The 25,879-nt window shown below is 42.0% G+C and overlaps 1 protein-coding gene across 2 annotated transcripts in view; it reads left to right on the top strand.

Moving 5' to 3' along the window:
* The first annotated feature begins 8,491 nt into the window (after window positions 1-8,491).
* The window catches only part of BTS (zinc finger protein-like protein), a 197,811-nt gene continuing 180,423 nt past the window's right edge, over window positions 8,492-25,879 (top strand). Inside the window, exons 1-2 of one of the 2 annotated variants that reach the window (XM_089419241.1) lie at window positions 8,492-9,023; window positions 10,365-10,436. In XM_089419241.1, coding sequence (XP_089275367.1) covers window positions 8,736-9,023; window positions 10,365-10,436 — 360 coding nt within the window. In that variant the 5' untranslated portion in view covers window positions 8,492-8,735. The remainder of the gene's footprint in view (window positions 9,024-10,364; window positions 10,437-25,879) is intronic. The other variant, XM_089419242.1, reaches the window with a different exon arrangement.

The following is a 25,879-nucleotide window of genomic DNA, read 5'->3' as shown; positions in this document are numbered from 1 at the left end:
CAACTAGTTTAACCAAGTCAAACTGAACACAACTCCATCAACTCCACCAAACTCAACCACTTGAGTTCTAACAGAAGTCCACCATGCAATAGCTCAACTGACCCATAAAAAAAGCGTATCTCCTTCTGACAGCTGCATGTGCCACATCTGTAGCTCAAACTGAAGTGCTCCAAGAGGATAAGATAATGTTTATAGTCCAAATATTATTATGAGCTAATAATATTCGACTGTTCTATTTTTAGCCTGGTAGTCTAAAAATAGAAGACCACCCATATGTATAAAAATAGAAGTCCATCTATTTTTACCAACATGACCAATCATCCACAAATAGCATCCTCCATCTCATAGACCATGATCCATATGTCTAAAAATAGACATAGTCTAAAAATAGACTTTGCGCCAAAAATAGCCTGCGAGCCCACTTAGTGAAGGCGACTCCTTTCCACTAAGCTTCATCATCTTGTTGCATTTTCAACACTCCCTCTCAACAAGATATGGATTATCTGCAACCCCTATCCTGCCTCTACAATGTTCTGCATGCAACATATTTGCCCGGTCCACTTGCTCCAACAACACTTGGAACAAAAACACTCCCAACTGACCACTCTGTTGGGCTAGGAACATACTCTGATGCTGAAGCTCTACCTGCTGCTGAAAAGTGCTCCCTCTCTGACATCGGCGCTATTGCAACATCTCCATGCATCTCGCACCATTGCACACCTCTCTGTGCCACCTAGCATTGTGCAAAACACTTGTGCCTCTCACATTGCTGCAACCTACTAGCTATGCGTTGTCCTGGGATTCCCTGCACTGTTGCTCTCTCTGCCGCTCCATCCGCATCTGTCTCTACCCAATCAATCAATTCCTGCTACTCCACATCGGGGCTCCCGTAGCAAGGTCTCATCCAAGAGGTTTGGTACCTCAAGGATCCTGCCCCTCCTCCTTGGGATAATCAATCCACATCACCCCACCTCCTACCTGGAGGTATGGCTGCATGCAATCCCTCTGCCCACCTGGCTCGAAGTTTCCCCCTACTGGAGGTCTCCGCATGAGTAGATGTCTCTACTCGATCTCCTCTCAGCTTCCCTTGTTGTGGCTGCTCCACAACCTCCTGAAGCTGCTGCACCAATCGTGGCTCCTCCACAATCGTCTAAGACTTCTTCTCGCTCTGCATGTTGAGAGGTAATATATGCTCCCTCTCAACCACCAAGTCTCCATCAGTTGCCTCGCTGCTCAAGGCTTTGTATGCATCTTGAACCTCAAGAGCATATAGGTTCTTGACCCGTGAACCAATCTGCTTCACTTGTCTAGTGATGATGTGTCCAAGGAAAACCTTTCCCTTACTGAAGACTACATCAGAGCCTATGTCTTCCAGCATCGCAATTGACACCAAGTTTTTCTTCAATCCTGGTACATACTTGACATCGGTCAAGGTAAGGCGAGCTCCATGCTCCCTCTGAAAAATAACCGTGCCTACACCTGAGACACTATAGCTCAGATCCGAACAAGTCACAGGTTCAAATCTCCTCCACTGCTTTGCCTGCCTCCACTGCACAATCCAAAGTGAAAATCACGTGAGCACAAGCTACAATTGCCTTGGTATTGGCCCACACTGCGCAGTCCTCATTGGCATAACTCAATCCCATTGATTGTGCAAGATCTCATGCACAACTATAGTCACAACTGATAGCAATCTAAACCTCTAACACCCGTCTTCACTGAACTGTACATGCATTGAGTTAACTAATGTATTCTTCAGTTGCTTTATGAGTTAATAATTAGTGAATTAATTAATATTTAATTCAGACAACTCATCACTAGTGTATTCTTTAGTTAGACTAAAATACAACTAGTTTAACCAAGTCAAACTGAACACAACTCCATCAACTCCACAATCAACTCCACCAAACTCAACCACTTGAGTTCTAACTGAAGTCCACCGTGCAATAGCTCAACTAACCCATAAGAAAAGCGTATTTCCTTCTGACAGCTGCATGTGCCACATCTGTAGCTCAAACTGAAGTGCTCCAAAAGGATAAGATAATGTTTATAGTCCAAATATTATTATGAGCTAATAATATTCGACTATTCTATTTTTAGCCTAGCAGTCTAAAAATAGAAACCGCCCATATGTCTAAAAATAGAAGTCCATCTATTTTTACCAACATGACCAATCATCCACAAATAGCATCCTGCATCTCATGGACCATGACCCATATGTCTAAAAATAGACTTTGCGCCAAAAATAGCCTGCGGGCCCACTTAGTGAAGGCGACTCCTTTCCACTAAGCTCCATCATCTTGTTGCATTTTCAACACTATGTAATATATTACTAATTACTATGTACAATAAATATAAATAATTTGAAAAATAACATTATATATTAATTACCATGTACCATAAACCCCAATGGTTTGTAATTAAATTCAAAAATTCCATTTTCTCATTGGTGTAAGTATTGAATAGACAATTTTTATGGGTTTTATTTTTTAATTTACAAAAAAAATAATTTAAAAAATATAAATTTAAAAAAATATGTAAAAATAACATGTACAACTCTCATTATATCAATCTATACTCTAATGACATGACATGTGTACTTTGGAAAAGAAGTTAAGCATATGGCTTGAAAGTGAAGGTAAGTGGGCTAAAGGCCAAGCAGGTTTCAGAAGACATCACTCAACAATAGACCACCTCGTTACGCTTAGGATCATTGTGGAGGAATGTCGTAATGATAAATCCAATTTATTTTGTTGCTTTGTGGACTTTAGAAAGGCTTTCGATATGGTTCCTAAATACAACCTTTGGAATAGATTAGAAGAGCTAAAGGTTCCTCTCGAGTTGAGAGCTACCGCTATAAGGTTATACGAGAATGTAATTGCCAAGCTAAAGAGCAATGAGGGGTGGTCAAAAGATATTAAGTGTAACATCGGAGTTAAACAAGGTTGTCCCCTCTCCCCTACCCTATTTGGCATTTACATTGATAAGCTCGAAGGCTATTTAGAGGAAGTAGGATGTGATGGCACGATCTTAGCTGGGATAGTCATCATCCTTCTTCTCTATGCTGACGATATTGTTCTTTTGGTAAGGTGTCCATCTGATCTTGATAAGCAACTCAGGCTTCTTAAGGATTTCTGCTCTACCATGGGTATGACTGTTAACACTGACAAAACAAAAGTTTTGATTATCAAATCCAAGAAGGACACTTACGTTAATTTTATGTATGACAATAATAACTTGGAGGAAGTGTATTTTACAAGTACCCAGGAATTGATATTCATCACAACCTCAACTAGAAACATAGCATTGAGAAAAGGATTAATGGGGGGTGGAAAGCTTATTTTGGTTTTGAAAATAATTGTAAAACAACAAACCTTGTAATGGGGATAAAAAGAAGTTCCTCTTTGAAACTTTAGTCACTCCTGTTATCTTATATGGCTGTGAGGTTTGGGGTTGCAGCATCTCCAGAGAGTCATGGAGAAAGATTGAGCAAATCCAGAAGCGTTTTATAACTTATAACCTGAAAATTAAAAGTAATACACCCTATCCTATTTTCTTTATAGAAGCAGGTATTTCCCCTATTGAGAGCCTATCTATGATTAGGTTTCTGTTGTACAAGCACAAACTCAATAACATAAACGATCATAGACTTCCTAAGCTAGCATTAAATTCCAGCCAAAACCACCTAAGGCTCAACTGGGGGTGGCATAAAGACACAAGGCCCTGGTTAAACTATTGGGAGATCAACGAGAATGATGCATTGCAAAACATAAATAACATTAAAGATATTGTTACTTCTAAGTTCAAAGAAAAAATGTGGTGTGAGAAAGATTTAGCGGCTAAAAGAAAATTAAGTTATTATAAGAAGGTCATCAACCCCACCTTAGAAGATCAAAAGTATCTCTCTATTTTAACTAGCTCAAAGAAGAAAATTAATATAGCAAATATTAGAACGAATTCTCATGAGCTCCATAGTGAAACAGGTCGTTGGGTAGTTCCTAAAACGCCATGGATGGAAAGGATCTGCCATATATGTGAGAATAGGAACATCGAGGATGAAAACCACTTCCTCTTAGAGTGCCCCGCGTACAACCACATTAGATCTCAGTTTCACAATCTTTGTTACAATACTGACCTTCCTAGCCTTTTACAATGTCAAAATTATAGTGAGCTCGGGAGGCTTCTCTCCAAGCTTTTTGAGCATAGGAATAAAATCTTAAATCAAAATAAATAATTTGTTTCTTTAGGTCCGATAGACCAATGTTTGGTCTCAGCAGATGTTAACCACCATCATCATCATAAAAAAATTGTCATCATTCAATATTAAATAAATCAATATTAACTTGTTATCATTATCTTTAATGTCAACTATATATATATATATATATATATATATATATATATATATATATATATATGACTTTTATCTACAAAAAAAATGTTTAATTATATTAAAAAAAATAATTAAAAAAAGGTTAAACAAGTGTTCATATAACTCATTTTACAATTTTATTATTGTTTAGAGTACATACAACACATCATGACATCAAAATATTTTATTAAACTAAAAGGCAGACAAGCTATGCAACCTTATTTAATATGTAATTTAATAATCTTCCAACTATATAAAACACAAACAAATACAAACATTTTAATTACATTACAACATTTTATATCTTGGATTTATGAAAATATTTGATATTGAAATCTTAATTCTCCAAACATATATGTTTAATGATAATTCCAACATTAGATAGCTTATTCATTTCAATATTTTGATTCTTGTAATTTTAATTGAATAAATATAAATGAATCTTGATAAATTGTGTTTGATGTGTTGATATATATATATATATATTAAATTATAAATTGCATTTATCCATGGACCACTCTCAAGGAATGTATTTGATAAATTTATTTTTTTTAAACCAAAAAATGTGAAGTAAGTGATAAAGAATTTAAAAATTTGTGTAATGTATATATGTATTTTTCCCAAATTAACAAAAAAAAAAAGAATTACCTTAAAGACCATCAAGAAAATGTAAGTTTCATTGTAAATGCTTACTTAAAAAGTTATGATTATTTGATAACTCGTGAGTTGTAGACCATTTGGTTCGTGTGTAATTTATTCTCCACCAGGTCATAGGTTCAAATCTCAGAGAGAGGAGTTGAGGATGGGAGTCACCTTTGTGGTAATTAAACTATCCCAAGGGGTGTCCAAACTCAATCGAGCTTCACAGGTTCAAATCTCATGGGGAGGAGTTGAGGTAAACTATCCCAAGGGGTGTCCAAGCTCAACCGAGCTTCACACAATCTTGGTGATAACATCCCATTATGGGCAGTTCCATCCAACATAAAAGAGATTGGGTCCCTCTTGACACATGGTAGATTTGAAATTAAGATGAATCTAGACTATAATCACTGATGGCCACCATATTTAATCTAATAAAACATTAAAATTCCCATGTAATGTAGTGAAATTCAATTTTTAGGTGATGATTCCACATGTCCATATGATACACAATGAATGTTTGTCTACATGTCCACATTTATATAACATTAAAATTTCCATGTAATGTAGTGAAATTCAACTGTTAGGTGATGATTCCACATGCCCATATGATACGCAATGGATGTTTGTCTACATGTCCACATGGTGACACATGATGGATGTTGACATAAACATTCATTACATATAACATTCTCTAATTAAAAAGCCGTGCCCACAATTTTATTTTATTTTTAAACATAAATGAGTAATAATTAGATTAAATTTACACCCAGTCACAACAAATACACAAGGAGTACATGTCACAGATTCATAATTGTATTAGATACCTACTAACTATTGACCCATTACATCTTTGACACTTTCCCATCAACACCCTCACTAAAAACCCATTACATAGAGAATCTTCTTACCAAAATTTACAAAAACCCATTAGACCCAAAAATTCACATTGCATACATATTATTCAAATTTAGATGTTGGCCTATTAAGGTTGATGACTAGCTTGATTGCAGACTCCAAAGGTTGTTCTTGGACAAAGGATGGACCTCTATTAAGTTGGAGATCCGAAATGATTGCCGTAAGTGTGTCAACCTCATCTTCCAACCTTAGAATTTGATGTTGAAGGGCCAAAATATGGTCAACATATTTGATTTGAATGTGGAACATCTGACAAAATTTACCGGTAGGTCATTATAAAGCTTCATGACCAGATAGGCATTGAGAGCATGGACTAGCAACTGAAGAGGAGTCAGAATTGGAATTCATGATATTATGATGGCTGGGGCATTGACCACAATAGACTAAGAACAATCCTAACCACCCTAATGTGATAGTGTGTAGTGAGTGACTAATCAAAATAGAAGATGGAATCCAAGGAACCAATTCTAGTCGTCTAATGGTAATTCCCTTGCAGTTAGAAGCTCCAGACTAGCCAAAGAAACAACTTTCGGGATTCCCAATACCAAGAGAAGGCAACTGATAAAATGCAGACCTAAAATTCACTAACTTTTTATGAACTAGAGCCTCACACATGGAAACATAAGGAATATAATTCAAATTAAGGCCCAAAGCAACTGAAAAGGAGCCAACTTTGGGGTGGGGTAGGGGGGGGGGGTTTCCCTCCCGACTCTTAATATTGGAAATTCCCAAACTTAACATAAAGGGCTCATAATTACCTTCAGACTGGAGGATCCATAATAGTTTGATGCCAATTGAAGCAGAGAGGTTAGGTGCAACTAAGGTGCATTGTGGGCCAGAGAGACCCTTACGCCAAATTACCCACAAACAAAAATGCCATAACCACAATTGCATAGTCGTAAGAGGTTGAGCCAAGACCCTAGAAAGGAACTCTTCCTAGAGCTGCCTGGAGGAGGTGTGTCTAGATGCCACAACTGCTTTCAAAACATGCAGAGTGACCCAAGTCTTGGGCCACCTATATGGATAAAAACTACAAAACAAACGTCATCATGAATGAATCTAGGGCTTGATTTGAGACCAATTTAACACCGAATCGCATGTCTTGCCAGACGATTAACATCACTCTTTCATTAATATTACTTGTGTGACCACCAAATAAATTCATCATGAATTTGAGCTGAGGGTGATTCCAAGATTTTGGCAGAGGATCATTGTAAATATGAGCATGCGAGGAGAGATCAACACCATCTGCATGGCGACAGAATGATTTAGATGCCACGTTAAGGGAATTCCTAAGGAGATCCAATATCCTTATATGATAACCTTTTGAATGCCTGTTGTAGGAGAGTACACCATCATGTGGAAAATACAACATAACGAATGATAAAAGAAAGAGGGGACGAGAATGACTAGAAGGGGCCCAGGAGAGGAGGGAGAAGGAAGCGCAAGGGGAAAATGGAGGGGGTAAAAGGGGGGAGGGGAGCGAGGGGGAAAAATGGGGGGAAGAACAAATTGTAAGAAAAAATAAAGGGAAGGAGGGATGAATAGAAAGGAAAGGGGATGGAGGAAGAGGGGGATGGAAAATAAATAGAAAGGGAAAAGGACAAAACAACATTAATTCAAAACCCATATCCAAAGGAGGGGAAAATTTAAAGGACCAAACACTAAGATTCATAGAGCCATTAGGGAATTGAGTAAACACTAATTGTGCCATTGATTTCAAGCTTGCTCTAATCCATCAAGCAAGCTTTGTTAGCTTCTGTATCATCCTCCACATTATTGATTTTAAGAATGCAATAGAAATCAGTGGAGCAAAAACACTTTGCCAGCCCCTTGATTCTTTAAAGAACTCAAAAGAGGGAGTTGTCCTTTGGATTGCTTTCTTTAATGAGATACAAAATTGTGCTCATCGAATCTCCAAAAATAATGCTCTCGCCAACTCTTTTATCTTTCGTAATACATAAACCTTAAAAAAGACCATACATTTTTCTTCAATTATTAGTGTTCCTTCCCAAACACCATGGTCAGAATCAAGTAAATTCCTCTTCTTCGCACCCACCCTACCCATGACTTGAATAAAAGCCCTGCCGACTATTTGAATATATATTTATTAATTTAATATTATTAATAATTTATATAATAAGAAATTATTTAAAAAAATTATTATTGTTATTATTTTTTTTTTTTTTAATTTTTGTTTTTAATTTTTTTTTTTTTTTTTTTTAAACTTTAAAATGTATTTAAATTATAAAAACAAGTTTAAAGCACCGATTCAACTAATTCACCTTTCAATCATTGCCCGGCACTAAAACCCTTCGATTCATCTCTGGGGATTGTCGGCATGGAACATAGTTGGATGGAAATGGAATTAAGAACTTTAATTGAAATCTGATGGAAATGGAACTACGAACTTTCATTGAAATTCGATGGAAATGGAATTAAGAACATTAATTGAAATGTAATTAAGCTTGTGTGGCCCTGCGCCAGCGGCGTTATACGTGGGGTTTGCAAAATCCGAGTCAGAAGTGTTAATCCATGCACGTATACAGGGCGAACGTGGATACCGCCCATTTGCCACGGTACCAAAAACGTTAACGGGGTTAGCGAGGAAGGAGGGAATTTGTTAATGTAAAGAGAGGAAAAAGCAGGAAAGGAATGGATGAAGGAGATGTCGGTTGAGAAGGCTGGATAACTATCGTTCGGCTCTGCAGGTTCATGAAATTTGGGGATCCCGACTACTGGAAATGGTATTCGGCAATTTTGTTTTGTTGCAAAAAACCTGGTTTCTAAGGTGTTAAGAGGCAGTATGGCTACTCCTTTGACAGGGCTTCAGCACGCGCAGGGACTCTTGGCTCCCATCGAACGGTCAATAGGCTTCGTGGATCCCTCGAAGGTTTTTGTGTGGCATTCAGCTCTCAAATCCCCAATTTTGGTTTTTCTCTACTTTCACAAGGCCATCAGAGGCGAGCTCGCCACGCTCCACAGGGAGGCGCTGGCTATTGAGAAGGAAAGCGACGGCGAGATTCGAACCCTGCTCGATCGTTACCACTTCCTGCGGGTCATATACAAGCACCACAGCAATGCTGAGGACGAGGTGCTGCTTTTCATGCTACCATCCGCTGGTTTAAATCATTTTTACTTTACTTGAGGGAAGAAATTCAATATTCCAGAATGAATTGATTTTAATTTTCCCTTGCGTTGTGAGCAACGGATAAATGTCAGCTGACTGCCCTTAGTTTGAAACTTGATCAGTGTAATATTAATAATCTTAGTAGACGTGTGTACATACATCCTTCAGCAGCCTGAAATTTATATTTGACATCCTCCTTTACTTTCAATGGCTTCTGTATTCATCCTTCATATTTGGTACCCTAATTATTTGTCGTCTCTGCCATCCCCAATATTTTTTTGTACTCTAAATTTGCGTGTGTATTTTTTTTTGATAGTTTCTGATCAATAATTTATCCTAATATTTAGCACCTCGTTAAGCTTTGTATCTTCTGTTTCATCCAAAATATTATTACTGTGACTATTTCGAATTTCTTGAAGAAACATGCCGCAAGTCTGAGAGATGCATTCCGTTCCGCGAACTTTCTTCGGCTTAGGTGCCGGGTTTGAGAGTTACCCGTTCTGCCAAAATTGTTCAAGACTTGCACTGCGCCTTGTCTGTCTCTGAGATGCCGTTCAGTGGGGCAGACCACATCAAGAATGGGGCTCTTGAGGTGACTCATTTTTCCATTGACTCGGTCAGCAAGGCCCCATTGCAGCTTTGTGTAATTTTTCTTATACGTTTTATTGAAACATAAAACTTTCTGTGCACTGGGAGAAGTAAGGTGCCCTCCCCAGTATTATACAGCCAGGCCTTCTCAGTCTGGTGACTCCCTGGAAGATATCATTTGCCAGTTCATTGGCCTCTTCAAAGCTCTTAACGATTCTGTATTGTGTTTCCCTCAATTGTCCTCAGCAGCTAGATCTAGTTTTAGCCTCGGCATCAGCTCTAGTTCTAGCTGCGGCAGGCCTTGATATTCTCCCCTCTGGTTTTGCTCCGAGTGTCTTTTGCACTTGCACCTTATGCTCTCTTTTATATCTTCTTTTCTAGTTCGAGCTCCGGCAGGCCTTGATATTCTCCCCTCTGGTTTTGCTCCGAGTCTCTTTTGCACTTGCATCTTATGCTCTCTTTTATATCTAGTTTTCCTTGCTTTTTAGGTAGACACACACACATATATATATTTTTCTTTGTCTGCTTTCAGTATTGATCTAGATGTTGTTTTCGCACTCCCAAATTATAATAATGCTGGATGTACTTTTTAGTCCCATATTTGAGGATATGCCTGGATGGGGGGTAGGGTAATGTAGCAATATTTTGTATGTGTCGTGTGCATGAATTTGCACACATTCAAATGTATTGAATAGTGGAACACCTCAAGCTGTTCAGGATATGCAACCTCAAGCTGTTCAAGATATGCAACCTCAAGCTTTGGAACACCTGAAGCCCAAAGATGGATGGGTATGTGTTTGTATTGGAAACGCAAGAAAAAGGAAATAACGACCTGAATACTTATATTTTTCAATTATCAAGGTCTTTTTAAACGTGTGAAGTTATATCTGGACAGTTACATTGGTATCCTATTCAGAAAAAAACAAAAACCAAAGATGGATGGGTATGTGTTTGTATTGGAAACGCAAGAAAAAGGAAATAACGACCTGAATACTTATATTTTTCAATTATCAAGGTCTTTTTAAACGTGTGAAGTTATATCTGGACAGTTACATCGGTATCCTCTTCAGAAAAAAACAAAAATGACATTCAAAATTCTACATCAACCATTCATCCTAAGATATGGAAATGTCCAATAGAGGAAACTGAAATAGAAACCGAAGAAACTGATAGTTAGGTCCACGGTTCATGATTATATCCAGACCATTCTGGATTTCAATAATGATCCAGGTTCCTCATTCCAGCCCAACTCCAGCTTTTGAAAGCTCCTCTGCAAGTGTATCCCTGTCCCTGTAAATATGAGACAGAGATGTGTGTGAAAAAGATGCGAGTAGATCGAGAACTTCATCATACAATGCGCATAATGTAAAATTTTTGAGAGCTATTTCTTTGTGCTTCCATTGAACAACTAGCATTGAATCACCATAAATTTGTAGCTGGGTGAAACCAAGTTCTTCTGCTACCTTCAAGACCAGCTTTAGAGCCATTAATTCACAGACGTTATTGGTTTATTGACCAATTCCAGCTTTAAAAGAAAGATTATGCCCTGAAGATAAGTATAGAATTCCTCTTGAGCCTCCCTTAGGAGGGTTTCCCTGTGATGCACTATCAGAATGGGAGATAGATTTTTTCCTGCACCTGTGGGTAGGCTTTACTTGTGGCAAAGCCTGGATTGCACATTTGATACGTAATGTCGCTGTCTTCAAATGATTTTTGGCAAGCCATACACCCCAAGCTTTATTAAGGGGTAGTGCTATAATCTTAGAAGCCTCCTTCCGCTACACCAGGATTTGAAAGCCTCTTCAAGACTGTCTCCCTCCAAATATTCTTTATCCTCATCATCCTTTCTACTTCTTTCCATGCCTCTTTGGAATGTGGACATTCTTGAATGATACAATATACAATTTAATACACCTAGTTCCCCTATTACCTGATTAGGGCTGTGGGGCATCCAGATATGACCTCAAATGTTAAATTATGGAGATGGGGTTATAAAAATTCCTCTTTCTTCAACCTCCCCAAAACCTGATTCTGAGATCGCCATTGTCTTTTGCTCATTAAGAGCTTTCCAATGATATAAATTTCATTGAGCACAAAGGTATGCCCAATTGAAGATCTTCCCTTGAAGGGACACGTTAGCTTTTGTGCAGATCTATGTGACAGACATGTGGTAGATCCTGCTCATGTATCACTATCCCATCCACCACGTCCACAAACACGTCGATTGTACCAACTTGCAAGCATTCATATTGAGCCCCTTTGTCCTTGACAAATCATCATTGATGAAACTTGTAATTCCCTATTTTTTCTTGACCAAATATAGGGTCGTTAGATTACAATACCCATCTCTTTGTCGCATGCCAATTTTGTTTACGAGGCCCCTTGAGCCCTTAGCCTCTGGAACCCACAATCAAACTTATCCTCTGCTCAGTCTGACATGATAACAGGTTGTCCTTTGACAGGGATCACTGTTTGTCATTCGTTATTTCGTTTATTGGGCCACTGGAGCGCTCAATGACTGGGATGTATAACAAATGCCCCACTCTGGTGTTTGGTTGATCGTTGACCCCTGACATGTCAATAGGTTGATACCAGATACGACGATAGTTTGATATCCATGTCACTAATATAACAAGTTCCATCTAGCCACCATCTCAACATAGTTTCGTACTTTGATCCTTGTCACCTTGTTGCTTCTTCCTACCATGGCGACTTGCCATGTCAACACCATATTTGCATGTGACATCATCAAGGACTTGCTTTGTGCCATGTCATCACAACACATTACTTGCCACAAGGACATGCCACATAAACTCTATGTTAGCGTGCTACATCATGATTCATTGTCACGTTGCTAAGTCCACCATGCCATCATGTCACGTCCACCCCTATATCGAGTCTCAATAGTATCGAGAGGAATCCCAATATTTGGGTCTCAATCACTTGACACTCTACCTTCAAACCCAATAGTTGACACCTCATTCTGTCAAGTGACGACTCCCAAACTTTTTGTTAAGTGACGGGAAGTGGGGGTTTTGTTTGCATCGGTAGTTTATGCTCGATAGACTCCATCGCGTTCTCTCAATTGTTGAAAGCCGAAAGGCAGATACACCCCCATCATATGATGGTAAATCGATTCCCAACACCTGATATATTTGTTGGATTCTGTTATTATTTAGGGGTGGGGGTACCTGTCGGTAGTCCTTTTGTGATTCTTCTAATGTTGTACGACCAATCACCCAATAGTCGACTTTCGCGAGACTCCATTACACCGCCACAACCTACTCCACTGCACTCATAGATTATACTTCACCTCTTGAGTTATCGGCCCACTAGGAAACTTACACCAAAATCACTCTCACTTGCATCCTTCCCTGATTCGATATAGATGTCAACTAATAGGGATCAATCTTGTCACATAACAAACTTGTCGGGTCCATCATCGGGTGTTGACTTTGCATGTGCATTGAGAATTCGTCAATACCTGGTATCTCGATACTCTGGTACTCTACCAATATTGTGCTTATGCTCCCTTTCGATTAAGCTCTAGGTCATGACCTCCTTATGGACCCATATGACTTGGGGTTGAGGCTAGGACCTCCAAACTCCCAAATTTCTTTAGGGTATCGTAGGTTTGCATAAGCGATTTCCTTAGTCTATTCCCAAGGTTGGTGGAGGTTCCTACAGGGCATAGGTATGACCAAAAGACTTTGAAAATTGCAAAGGTCCTTGCTAGCCTTGAAGTTATCCATACTCCATCTCACTACCATATTCTAGGTCTTTCCTTCAGTAGCCTTCCACAAGCTCCAAAGTTCTTTAAGTGAACTCTTTAATACTTTCCATCAGATGTTCTGAGAAGACTCTTTCCCTTGAGCCTCCCTTTTTCAATCAAGACTGCTATTCTTGTCTTTAAACCCATATCATCCACAAGGCTCTTTGATCACTTCAACAATCCCAGAGCTTCTCCAGGCTGTCTAATAACAAACCTTGGACATTAGCCATAACTAGGACTAAAAGTCTATCACTCTTATGCTTAAGGTGAACCATTTACTTTTGTCCATAAACATGAAAGACATAGCGCCATATCACATTAAAGGCATAGTTTTAAAAACCGGTCGGCTTGAACCAGAAACCGATCAAATTAGCCGATTCATTGGGTGGCTGGGTCAAACCGGCCAAAAAACCCGGTTGAAGGGTCCATTTCGCCCAAATTTCACAAAAACTGGAACAAATCGGTCGATTCCATCATAAACTGACTGGTTTATTGCCAGGGCAGCTATAGACCCCACATAATGCAGTTTTGTGAGTTTTGAAGCTGTTTTGAGGGAAATTTGGGGTTGTTTTCCTCGAAAATAGTTCCTCTAAGAAAAGCATGCTTACCCTCTCATTTGCCTAACACATCTCAACCCTAGCAATGTTGGCAATTAATGGTAATGTTAAATTCTTAAAGCAAAAGTGAGATTTCCTTTATTTTTCATTTTCATCCTTTTACTTACATTTTTAACATTATCATGAAATGACTCAGGATGTTTGAGAGTGGTTTCGACCTCATTGGATTTCATATGGAGAAACTAGAATTTTAGATTTCACTCAAAATTCAGTAGACTTAATGGTTTTTAGGATTTCATGGTTTGAGGGTTTGCAATGTTTCCATTTGATTCTATCATGTGTGAGGGTATGAGATTGGCATTTGATCAAGAGCATGAAGCCCTTTAAGAACCTTGATGTTGGTGGTATTGATTGTTGAACTTTGTTGATGTTGGTGTTATTGATTGTTGAACTCCTCTACCATGGCCTGAACAAGAATGTACCCTTCACTTAAAGGAAAATAATTGGTTTGGTATGCTAATATTTTTCTACCACATTATAAGGTTGAAGAGAATAACCCTTCACTCAAACCAAAATCATTGGTTAGGCATGTTAAACCTTTTCAGTTTCTATCATGTTATAAGGTTGGGCAATCCTAGTCTGAAGACTTTGAGCTAGATGATGTTTATGTATCTCTTGTTGATGATCCCATTTCTAGTAGCGCTGAATCAATGATGAGTTTCATGAGTGGCCATGTTGATCAATGATTTGTAGTTTTGATGTCTATTTTTGCTACTACTACTACTACTAAAGTTGTAGAGGAGTTTTAGGAGTCCACAAACTCTGAGCCATATTATTTATGTAGCTCATGTTGATGATCTCTTGTCTAGTAGTCGTGATGAGTTTGATCATGAGGAGGAGTGATCTTGTTGTTGATCACTGATATGTAGACTTGTGGTAGGTCAGTGGCCCCATAGCTTAGAGCATTGTTTTCGGATTCTAGAGGCCAATTGGAGCCTCATTGATTATGTATTTTGTTGCTGATATGTATTGCACTCGGTGCCATTTTGATATATTCACCTTTACATGTTATATAGATGAGCAGACCTTGCATATTTTGTCTCTATTCGTTTGGAATCATGGTTTTAAATTTTAAAAATAGTTTTTATTATTATTAAAAACTAATTATTTCATGTATTTTTTTAAAGACCGATTCATTGAGATCTGACTAGTCCTGGTTTGATCGGTCCCGGTTTGAAACCCGGTTTATAAGGTGGACCGGTCCAGTCACCGGTTCCGATTTTTAAAACTATGATTAAAGGTTGATTTAGCAGGCATATGAATGGTGTACAACCATTACATTCAAAGCTACTAATTCTCATCATAGTGCATCATATAGGCCATATTGTCCATTTAACAGACAAGCATATAAACATAACACTTTCATCAATCATCATTTCTTTCCTATTAACATGGTTTACACTATAGAGATGAAGTCCAGAAGGGTACTTATCTGATCGAGTTCATTAGCTGTCTGCAATTGTTGAAGGGTTAGTAATTGTAGCTGGCCACCCTTGAGCTAGATCATGAAGCCATGAGGGAAGTTTTCACTTAGTGTTATAGGGTGGAGTGATAAAGGCCATTTTCCTCCAAGTCAAATTCATCAGTTCTCTTAGAGTCACACCAATCTTAGAGTTTGTGCAACTGTTAAGGGTGGTTTCTCAGTTGCTCGACACAACAAACACCATAAAAAGGGCAAATATCTCCCAGGCTATCAATGGTGTAGGTATGAGGGCCATTCTCCTTTATCCACACAGAAGCTAGTATGAGATCTCTCAACCTATTGAGCCAGGGCCTATTCTCATTCACAAATTGGCCACTAAAGGCTTGCACAACACAAAGAGAGCCTTTCTCGGTGCTTCTCTTTTGTGCTTTTCGTGCATGGGTTCAACAAGTTTTTTTAGTGACCAGCCATACTAGGTTTGCAAGAATGAAGGAGGTCTTTCACTTAGTAAAGAGTTCATTTTTGTTCTCCTTTGTGCTTTTGCGTGTAAGATAGACAAATTCATCAAAAATCTAGTTGGCCCTCTGGCTTAGGTTAAAGACTCAAATGCTAATCTCGTTCACAAAACCAAGTGGACTCATTCACTCATTGGATTTTTCTCTAGTTCACATGAGAGCTTGCTCTCGCCTCTCTGCTATGCTCGTGTGCTCTTCTATTTGTGTTAAAATTGGCAACTATGGCCAAATTCCACTTTGGACAACTCATTTGATGGAGATGATAATTGCATTGAACTCCTCTTTTCGAGAGGACCAAAATCAACCTAAAAATCATCAAATTTGGACAAGTAAAAATGTGTTTTTGAATTTATGCCCACACATGTGTAAATTGACAAGGTTGGCCACATCATCATGTAGGTTCATGAAGCCAAATGGACGTGTCTCTTGACCCTCAACGATTTGTATAAATATAAGAGACCTCAAACCTCATTTGATAATATCTCATCTCACACATTCTTCTCTCTCCTCATCTGATTGGTTCGTACAACTTATTGGGCATCTCTCTTCCTCACACGTGTGGCAGCGGAAGGACGAATTGCAAGATGAAATACAAGGCCAATATTTTAGACACTGTTGCAGGTTTGACCAATGTTGACCAAGGGTGATCTGACATCCTTTGATTGTGATGTTTGTGCTAGAATTTTGTTTTTGGCAGTTCACATCTATTGGCATAGGAACCGAGGCATTATGTTGACTTTGACCATAGATCAATCGCAGCGTTGACTACAAACTTGACTGCAAAGTTTGACCACTAATTTTGTGATTGTTTTGGGCTAACTTTGACCACTTTAGAAGCCCGAGTTTGACTGCCGCTGACCGAGCTCCAAGTGGATTGTTTTGCTGCTACGTTGACCACCGTTGACTTCCTGGTTAGGGAAGGATTTCACTGCGGTTGATTGCAGATTTGATAGCGCTGTTTTGACTTTGAATTGGCAAGTTAATTTTGACTTTTTGTGCTTTCTCTGCTGAACATTTGGTATGATAATAAGAAGAATTAATCAAAGGGTTTTCCCCATCTTGGGGTTTTTCCCTGACATTCGCCAAATTTGGTGTCCTCTTGTCTTGGCTTGTCTTCTACATTTTTTTATTGTTCATGTTTTATCTATAGTTACTGTCAATGTGATTTATGGTTAATGTGATCACTATTGGAAAACTAAATTGGAAATTGTCATTGGGCTGCTAAAGAACATTGAAGTAATTGTGTAAAGCATAGATCATACCATTGTTAACTAAAATTAACATGGTATCAGAGCCTAGGTGGAGACAAAGCCCAAGCAAGAGAGAGAAAATCAATCACTAAGAGAGATTTGATGGACAAAGAATATTGGACAAGTCTCCATGGCTCAATGACAAATCTGATTGTCATGCATGGAAGATAACTTTAGATTTGACTTTGGAGGAGCATGAAGTGTTGGACTATTGTTGGCTTATGGGGGCCTGACCCAGGTTTGGAAGAGTTTTTAGCCAAACAAATCCCGTACTACCGGCCCTTTTGGCAACAATCCGCGGAGCGTGGATTGAAGTCTCACCCGAGGTAGTATGGGAGGGTGTTGGAACTAGGTTTCCGCACCCTAGGGATGTCTTGATGAGGTCTAGAGGATTCGCAACCCAATCTACGCACTTATGCTATTCCGCGCAGCTGTCTGGCCTTTGTGAAGATCCGCAAAAGGGTGTCTTAGATCCTTAGCCTTGTTGCAGTTATTATAGATCCGATTTATTCTTTAAGGTCTTTAGGCAAACATTTAACAATTAAACCCAGTGCGCGCAATCATAAATCTTAAATAGAGTCATAAAACCATAACATAAGCATAAACATTCAAATCTGCAATCAGATACACAGTAATTCAGAAACACTTATCTTTATTAATCTTCCGCTCAGTACAATACAATTCCACCCTGCACACACAGCTGCAGGGGTCTGCGCACACAACGGCGGACTCTACCAGGCCTCTGTGCACAGTTGTAGAGCCTACTCTAACTGCTATCACCCACGACTCGGACTCATAGACTCAGAGCACTCTCGCTTTCACAAACCCATACACTTTAGATCTTCGACAAAGCTACCATCCAGAACTGCCTTCTAAACCTAGATCCTTGCTCTATTTATACATTTCCATGGTCCGCGGACCATGGGCAAGCCGACACATTCTAGATTAATCTATAATATTTTAGGGCGGACTACCCTTGGACTTAACCCATTACAATTCACGCTTCGCGCACTTCGCAGGACCTTTACCATACTTTTACCCAAAACCGTTACGCGGGGGGTCCGCTGCCCAACAAGCCCCCAACACAATCATCGTGACTCGTCCCGAGTCACTCGGCTGGTGTAGTGATCTTTGCGCGGAGGTTATTCAGCAACTTCTGCGCTTTGCTTACTTCTGCAACACATTCTTCTGCCCTCTGTTGTACTTGTTGCGCGCGAGCCTCTGACACATCATTATCAGCTTCACTTGCTTCTCTGAGTTCGTATCCTGCCTGTATATGGGCTAGCTTTCCTTCAATGCTGGCGGTGACCGCGAATGCCTCATCAAGCCACGACTGGATGCGTTCTTTAAGGACTGCTTCTTTTTGGCGAGCAACGTCGACTTGTGCCTTGAGTGCCTGAGCCTCCCTCATCTTGGCCAAGCGCTAAGTAACCATCTGCGCGGTCCCCCGGACATTATCATAGGCCTGTTGCAACTCCCGTGCTTCTGTTTCTACCTGCTGTAGTGTTGGGTCTTCCTGCAGTGATGTGAGTGTAAGAAGGGACTGGTCCAACAATCCCGTGCAATCCTGTATAGCGCACTCCATTACTGCCAATCCTTCTTGAATGGCGCAGCGGTGCTGCTCTCTGACTTCCGGTGGTGTAGGGGGTTGCGCTTTTAGTCTTAGCTCTGCGATCTGCAAGTTCAATTCCCATTGAATTTTGGCAGCCTCCTCCTAAGCCTTATGGAATCCTGTGGCTATATGATGAATCTTTTCGGCTGCTGGGAGTTCCGCTGGCACAGCCAGCTCTGGTACACTATTGCAAACCTCCGCCATGGCCTGTTCCAATTCTTGGTTGCGTGCAACCAAGTCATCGTGTTGGAGACTGATCTGGTCCAGATTTCCCTTTTGCTCTGTCAAAATCTGTAGGGCGCGGATCTCAACGGTTATCCCATCCTGCAACTAGTATAGGGTTTCTCTGGGAAGGGTGGACAAATTCAACCCCCAACTTCTCACGTTACCTTCGGCTTCTGCTATGATGGTGCCTGTTGGTAACCCTAAGGTGTTCGTTGTGTGGGTGCGCACCATCTGTTCTGCTGCGGATGTATTGTCTGCTAGGTTCGGTATCATCCCTCCTGGGGGTCACACTTGTAACGCCTGTAGCTGTGCTCTGAGCGCCCCCAACACAGTCGTTTGCTCTGTCATCAATTCCTCCAGAGCATTCTTAGTGATATCCCGCACTGGTTCTCTGTGGGCAAGAAGATCTCCCTCCAAAGTCCTTGCTGTCTTCGTCTTTTTGCGTGCTGGTGGTTGCTCCTGGATGTGCGGTCTCTTAAGTTGAGTCGACGCTGTGGTCAGGTCCGTGCGTTCCTGTGTCTCCACTTCCCCCTATATGTCCTGCTCCAGGGATATTTCCTCCACAATCTCTTCAGCGACCATCGTGATAGTTTCAGCTACTACCTCCTTTGCCTCCCGCTACATGGGTGCTTCCTTTTTGTGGCACGTTCTTTTCGCCAACTGTGTAATGCACAGTGTGAGTTCTTTCTTTCGCTGTTGGGCCACAATTTTTTCTAATTCGGCCAATTCTGGAGCGCGCCATTCTGGAGGCCATACCGCCATTGCTTTAAAAATTGCATCGTCTGTTGCAATGAACGTAAGCTTTACCCATGCTCGAGTAGGATTCTTTCGCGCCCGAATATACAGATTATGCATATCCGCCTTGAACTCGGTCGTACTTTGCAACTGGTTGTATATTGTCGGGGATAACCGCGGCCTGCGACTGATCTGTGTCCGTATACTTGCCTCCATGAATATCCAAAACACCTTGATCTCACGAATCCTCGTGGCATCTTTTGTACCCTGGAGCGAATTATACCACACTTGGTTGCCTTTCGGCAGCGCTCCTGCAACCAGGAAGATTGTTAAGAGCAACCATGCATAATGGAAAGTCTTACCTTTCTCTTGGGCTTTGTGACAATTCGTCAAAAATTCATCACAAAGAAACTGCGTCCAGTTGAACTGCACTCTCTTTGCGCATTGTTCCGCGAGCGCAATGACAGATGCTAGCACCTCGTCTGCGCGACATTTTCTCATGAGCTTGCCAGCCAGCAACTGGGTGGCGAGGCGCACCCCTCGGTCTTTGATGCTTGCTATTACATACCCTTGCTTTCGCTTTTCCAGCTTGTATTTAACCTTCATGGCTTCGGCGAGGCCCACGTCGCTACTCGTTCCGGCTATATTTGCAGGGCTGTTTCCCTTAGTCGGCATACCCATCATGTACGAGACATAGTACGAGGGATACCCATCATGTACGAGACATAGTAACTATCAGATAACAAAAATTGTGATGGTCGTACAGTGATAGTGGGGTATCCACCTTAGATTGAGTAATCCCGCCTTCGCCACACCCCGTAACCACTTCTGTTGCAGTAATTTCTCCTCGGCCAGTGGGGAAACTTCTCACTATCCACGAGATCCCAATCTTCAAACTTGATATTCGGTATCCAACCCAGCGGCAGACCATCAAACCGTATTTCATCTGGAAGAAGCGGGGTCTGGAGCGTACTCTTCATGGCCTCTAGGTCCTTCGGAATCTTGGCCGTTCCTTTCCACGGAGGGATATATGGTGGTAGTATTATCGCCGAAGGTACTTGGGGAACATTTTCCTCTTCCTCATCCTGTGCTTCAATCTGAGCGATCAGAGCTTGTAGATCTTCCTCGTCCTCCTCGAGTTCCGTAGTGATGGCCTTACCCTTTTTTGCCATTGACAACTTACTGAATCGTGGTGATGCCCAGACTGGCCCCATAGCTTGTTTATTTTTCCGGGGTCGCGGTGTACGTGGGGACTTTGGAATCTCTGGGGCAGCGGCCGCCTCTCCTGGCTCTTCCTAGGTCAGATAGGGTTCTTCTGCGACCCTTGCTCTGGTTCTAGACATCATTTTTATCCTGGATTCTCTCAGGTGCATGGGTGGCCAGTTAGTGTTTTTATAAGACTGCGTGAATTTGAAATCGACCCTTCCCTCCATTTCTAAGTCATTAACATTTTCTTGGAGGCAGATTGTTTCGTATCTAATTCTAAATGCTTGTCTTAATGGCCTGCCGCCCGCTCCTCTTGGCCGTAAATCAAACTTCTTGTCATGAATAGTGCTGTCAATGGTCACCTCCCAGCCTCTCCACACGGTAGCGCAACCCCTTATTCGCGACCGCGATCCAGATGACCTACTGGTTCTGCACAGAACGTCTCTTCCGTGCATCTCTTGTGCAAACTTGTTTATAGTCCCGCGCCTTCTTTCAACTGCTTGAAGCGCTGACACTGGGCCTCCTACAGATAGTCAGGTGGTCGCACCCCCTGTGCGAGGTTTCCACTTCCCTGCAAGTCCGGGCTGCGGGCACTCTTCGCGTACCTTTGCATCTAGTAGCGTGTCGCGTTCTGTGCTCCTCCATTCAGTAGGGTGTGGTTGCAACCATGATAGTAAGGTCACAACTCGTTCTAGTATCGTAGGAGAGCTAGCTAGGTTCGGTCCCCTTATTCTCAAATTCGCGCAACTCGTTTGTGCAACTACACTTTTTATTTTGCTAATTTCTTCGTCCAACCTCACACTTTTCCTCCTCAACCTTGCCCATTCTTCATCAAGTTCGCGAAGTCTCAAGCTGCTGCACCAAATAGCTTCATGCAATTGCCGAATTCCTTCGCCCAGGTTAGTCCGAACTGTAGGGGCGGTGCGCGGGGAAATTCTTTTCGCCTTCCTAGTTTCATCCGATCTGAGCGCGGATAGGGTCATCTTCGCATGCCTTGTTTTGGTTATGGTCCTATATGCCCACCGAACCCTTGGTATGCGCAGATTTAGTTGCGTAGCATACGACTGTATTTCTCGTCGTAGGTAGGTGCCCAAACCACTCCGTCCTGGCTGTCTAGGCCGCGTTCGATGTTGAGAGCCTCTGATTCGTACATGCAACCACTTTCTACGTTCATGTCTATTCCACCTAATGTTCCTAGGTGCATTCCACCCTTGTGTAGTTGTTACGCATAGCACCTCTTTTTGCGCACCGGGCCGCTTCTGCTTCATAACTGTAGTTCCCCATTGGTTTATGAATTCCTCCCCATTGGTTGCGCCGTCACTTGCTGGTAGTGTCCTTACTTCGGTTGTCACGTGCTGCAGTGATTTGATCATCATATTACAATTTAGCGTCGTTACCTCATGCAATCGGTTCTGCTAGTGCTCTACTTCTTCATCGGAATCTGACATGCAGGAACTGTCGCGTTCCCATGAGAGTCTTTCGTCTGCTGTTGGATTCACCCGGTCCTGGTCTTGCGCCGTTATCTGGTAAATGCAGTCTAGTTCATCATCATTGTCCTCATCGCGCACAGGTTTAGTGTAGCGCGCTCCTTCGGTTAGATCTAGCGGCACAATTACACGTAGCGACTTTTTCTCGAAAATCATTTTTCGCTTCTTCAGGTTGATGACTCCATTCATGTCCGTAGCCCAATCTATCCCTAATAATGCGGGGTAAGGGTTATTGTCATCCACAATTTCTATTACCTCGAAATCTGTCTGTGTACTTGCGCCATCAATATCCACAGTTACCCCCTGTAGTCTTCCCATGGGCACGATCTTTTGCTGATTTGCCATCCTTAATTGAATAGGAGACCACTGTAACACGGGTCGACCCATCCATTCCCAAGTCTGTTTTGGTAGCACATTCGCATCCAAACCTAGGTCAAGAACTACCTGATCCATCTCATATTCACCAATTTGCGCTGTCAGCCGCATTTCCCTTCCTGTACGCAAAGTATGCTTTCCCATCTTTCGGATTACACGCGGTTCCCCTGGTCCTGCGCACCTAGTGATCAACTCTTGGAGTCCTTGAACTGCCTCATTGTCCCGTAGTAGCTTCATGCAAGTCTCTAAAAAGGTAGTAATCATAGACAGATCCACTCCCAATTCTGATTGCTTCTTACTACCTGAGGTAGAGACCTCCGCGAAGCTCTTCATAGCTTCCATATCTATTTCCTTCGCGCGTCTCGAGTCAAGTTCAGGCGCCTTTGTAGGGGTCTTGCGGACCCATACGTCGTCCCCAGGTTGCTTTCCTTATCCTCCTCTATATTCGCACCACTTCTAAGCACCATATTCACATTGGGGTCTCCTTCGCGTGGTTCCGACCTCATCATCTGGACATTTTGAGTTGGAGCAGGTTGTAGTACCCCCTTCTCACGCATCTGTGCGATCAGCGTCGGGCAATCTACAGCTTCATGATCAAACTGATAGCAGTACGGGCAACTTATTCTGGTTGGATTCATACAGTCGCGCGCGTAGTGCCTGGGTCCTCCACAATTGTAGCAGATTAACTGTTCGCGCCCTTGTCCTGGTCCCATCCCTCCTCGTCCTCGACCTCGCCCTTGGAAGCCGCCCCGCACTATTGCTGCAGCTGGGTCGGGGCCTCGCGTTTCCATCTGCATTCGATAGGCTGGAGTCCTATCCATCATTAGTTCATAGCTTTGACACGTTCGTTCGTCATGACCCACTGATCTACAGAAATTACAGTACAGCTGCTGCGGAGTCTGGGTATATTTCTGCGGTAGGGGACAGTTGTCCATCGCATGCTTTCCTCCTATTTGACAAATCGCGCACCAGAGCGCAGTGGACGTATTCGGAGCTGCCTGCGCTTCTAGTCTCAACGGCATTGGTCCCCCTCCTGCCAAATAGTTTGCAAATACAGCGCAGTGATCCTTATCATGCCCCTGGCCCTTACACTTTATACACCACACTTCTTCGCACGCCTCTGACTGGGGCACCCTATCCTTCTTCAAACTCTGCATCTCTAGGCATAGGTTTTGTAATTGCACGTGGATTTGTTGGACTCCCAACCCAGGATCTTGTATTGGCGTTTCATGCAACCTCATCGCTATCTCTAATGCTTCGGCCTGGGTCGAGATCTTTTGTTGTGACAGCGCCGTCCTTAGGTGCGGTGTCAGGGATGCCACAAACCAGGCGCGGTGCTGTGCATCTGACAACGTCATATTAGCTTCACGGATCATACTTTTCAGGTGCTGATCCAGATCCCACGGTGTCTCACCTGGAAGCATTGCAATTTCCTTAAATCCGATGATTGACTGAGTTTCTGATTTTGGTCGACTAAACTCTTTGTTCAATGCATCCTGGATCTCCGCTATTCCAACATTCAGATGATTGCTAGAGTGCTTAATATACCACGTCAACGCGCGATCCTGCAGTGCGCTCACCAAGGTAGCCTTTTTAATGTTATTGTCCGTAACGCCTTGGGCTTCCCATACTGCCTTTACCACAAACTAGAACTGGTCTGGTTCCTCGTTTCCTATGCCTCTAAACATGGGCAACTTGATCGCACTCGCCATTCCCACCCTTGGAGGTGGCGGAGGTGGGGTAGGTGGAGATGGGGTGGATGTAGGTGAAGAAGGTGATGGTGTGGATGGGGGCGGTAGCTGTGGAATGCGTTGCTTTATCAACCAAACTGCACTTCTCGGAGAAAACCCAGCAAGCTCCTCCTCGCTTTCCTGCAAAAGTGAAATCAGGGGATTGTTCTCTAATCCTTCGATCCCTTGGTAGCCTCTTCCGCTCCGCGTTACCCCAGACATCAATGGATTCGCATAACCTGTTTTTCACATAACAACATTTTAATCCAGGTATTCAACGATTTGATGTACTTACCTCGCGGTCCTTTGAGAAAACGCCTTTCAGCTTCGCTGTAGCTGATAGTTGTGTCTATCGCGAATTCAGTGATAAACCCTCCTATTATCCGATCCAACCAATGATCTATGGCCCGCGCGATCTTATCTTCAGATGCCTCTAGCCTGCGCACTAACTCCGGAGTCCAAACTATCGGCTGATCAAGCTTACACCTTCCTGTGCTGTCTGCTAGCCTCGCGATCCACTCATACAGTTCTAATGAGAAGGACGCGAAGAAGATCTCGTGGATTTCTGTGTATATGTAGCGATCCAGCCACCTCTTCTCAGATATCTGCGGGGTTTTGTTTTCCTGCACCATGAACTCGTGAAGCTTCTGATCCAACCACTTGTCAATCTCTTTTTTTATAGGGTTCCAGTGTTCCGACATTAGACATCCCTTAGGCAGATCCCGGTCCCGGCAACGGAACCATTTGTTGGCTTATTGGGCCTTGACCCAGGTTCGGAAGAGTTTTTAGCCAAACAAATCTCGTACTACTGGCCCTTTCGGCAACAATCCACGGAGCACGGACTGAAGTCTCACCCGAGGTAGTATGGGAGGGTGCTGGAACCAGGTTTCCACACCCTAGGGATGTCTTGATGAGGTCTGGAGGATTCGCAACCCAATCTACGCACTTATGCTATTCCGCGCAGCTGTCTGGCCTTCACGAAGATCCGCAAAAGGGTGTCTTAGATCCTTAGCCTTGTTGCAGTTATTATAGATCCGATTTATTCTTTAAGGTCTTTAAGTGAACATTTAACAATTAAACCCAGTGCGTGCAATCATAAATCTTAAATAGAGTCATAAAACCATAACATAAGCATAAACATTCAGATCTGCAATCAGATACACAGTAATTCAAAAACACTTATCTTTATTAATCTTCCGCTCAGTACAATACAATTCCACCCTGCGCACACAGCTGCAGGGGTCCGCGCACACAGCTGCGGACTCTACCAGGCCTCTGCGCACAC

The sequence above is a fragment of the Pinus tabuliformis genome, chromosome 4_1 (assembly GCF_031772625.1).
Source record: "Pinus tabuliformis cultivar Carrire ecotype Pingquan chromosome 4_1, CPIR1, whole genome shotgun sequence".
Lineage (NCBI taxonomy): Eukaryota > Viridiplantae > Streptophyta > Pinopsida > Pinales > Pinaceae > Pinus > Pinus tabuliformis.
The sequence above is the reverse complement of the archived record's forward strand: the minus strand, read 5'-3'. Positions and strand labels throughout refer to the sequence as shown.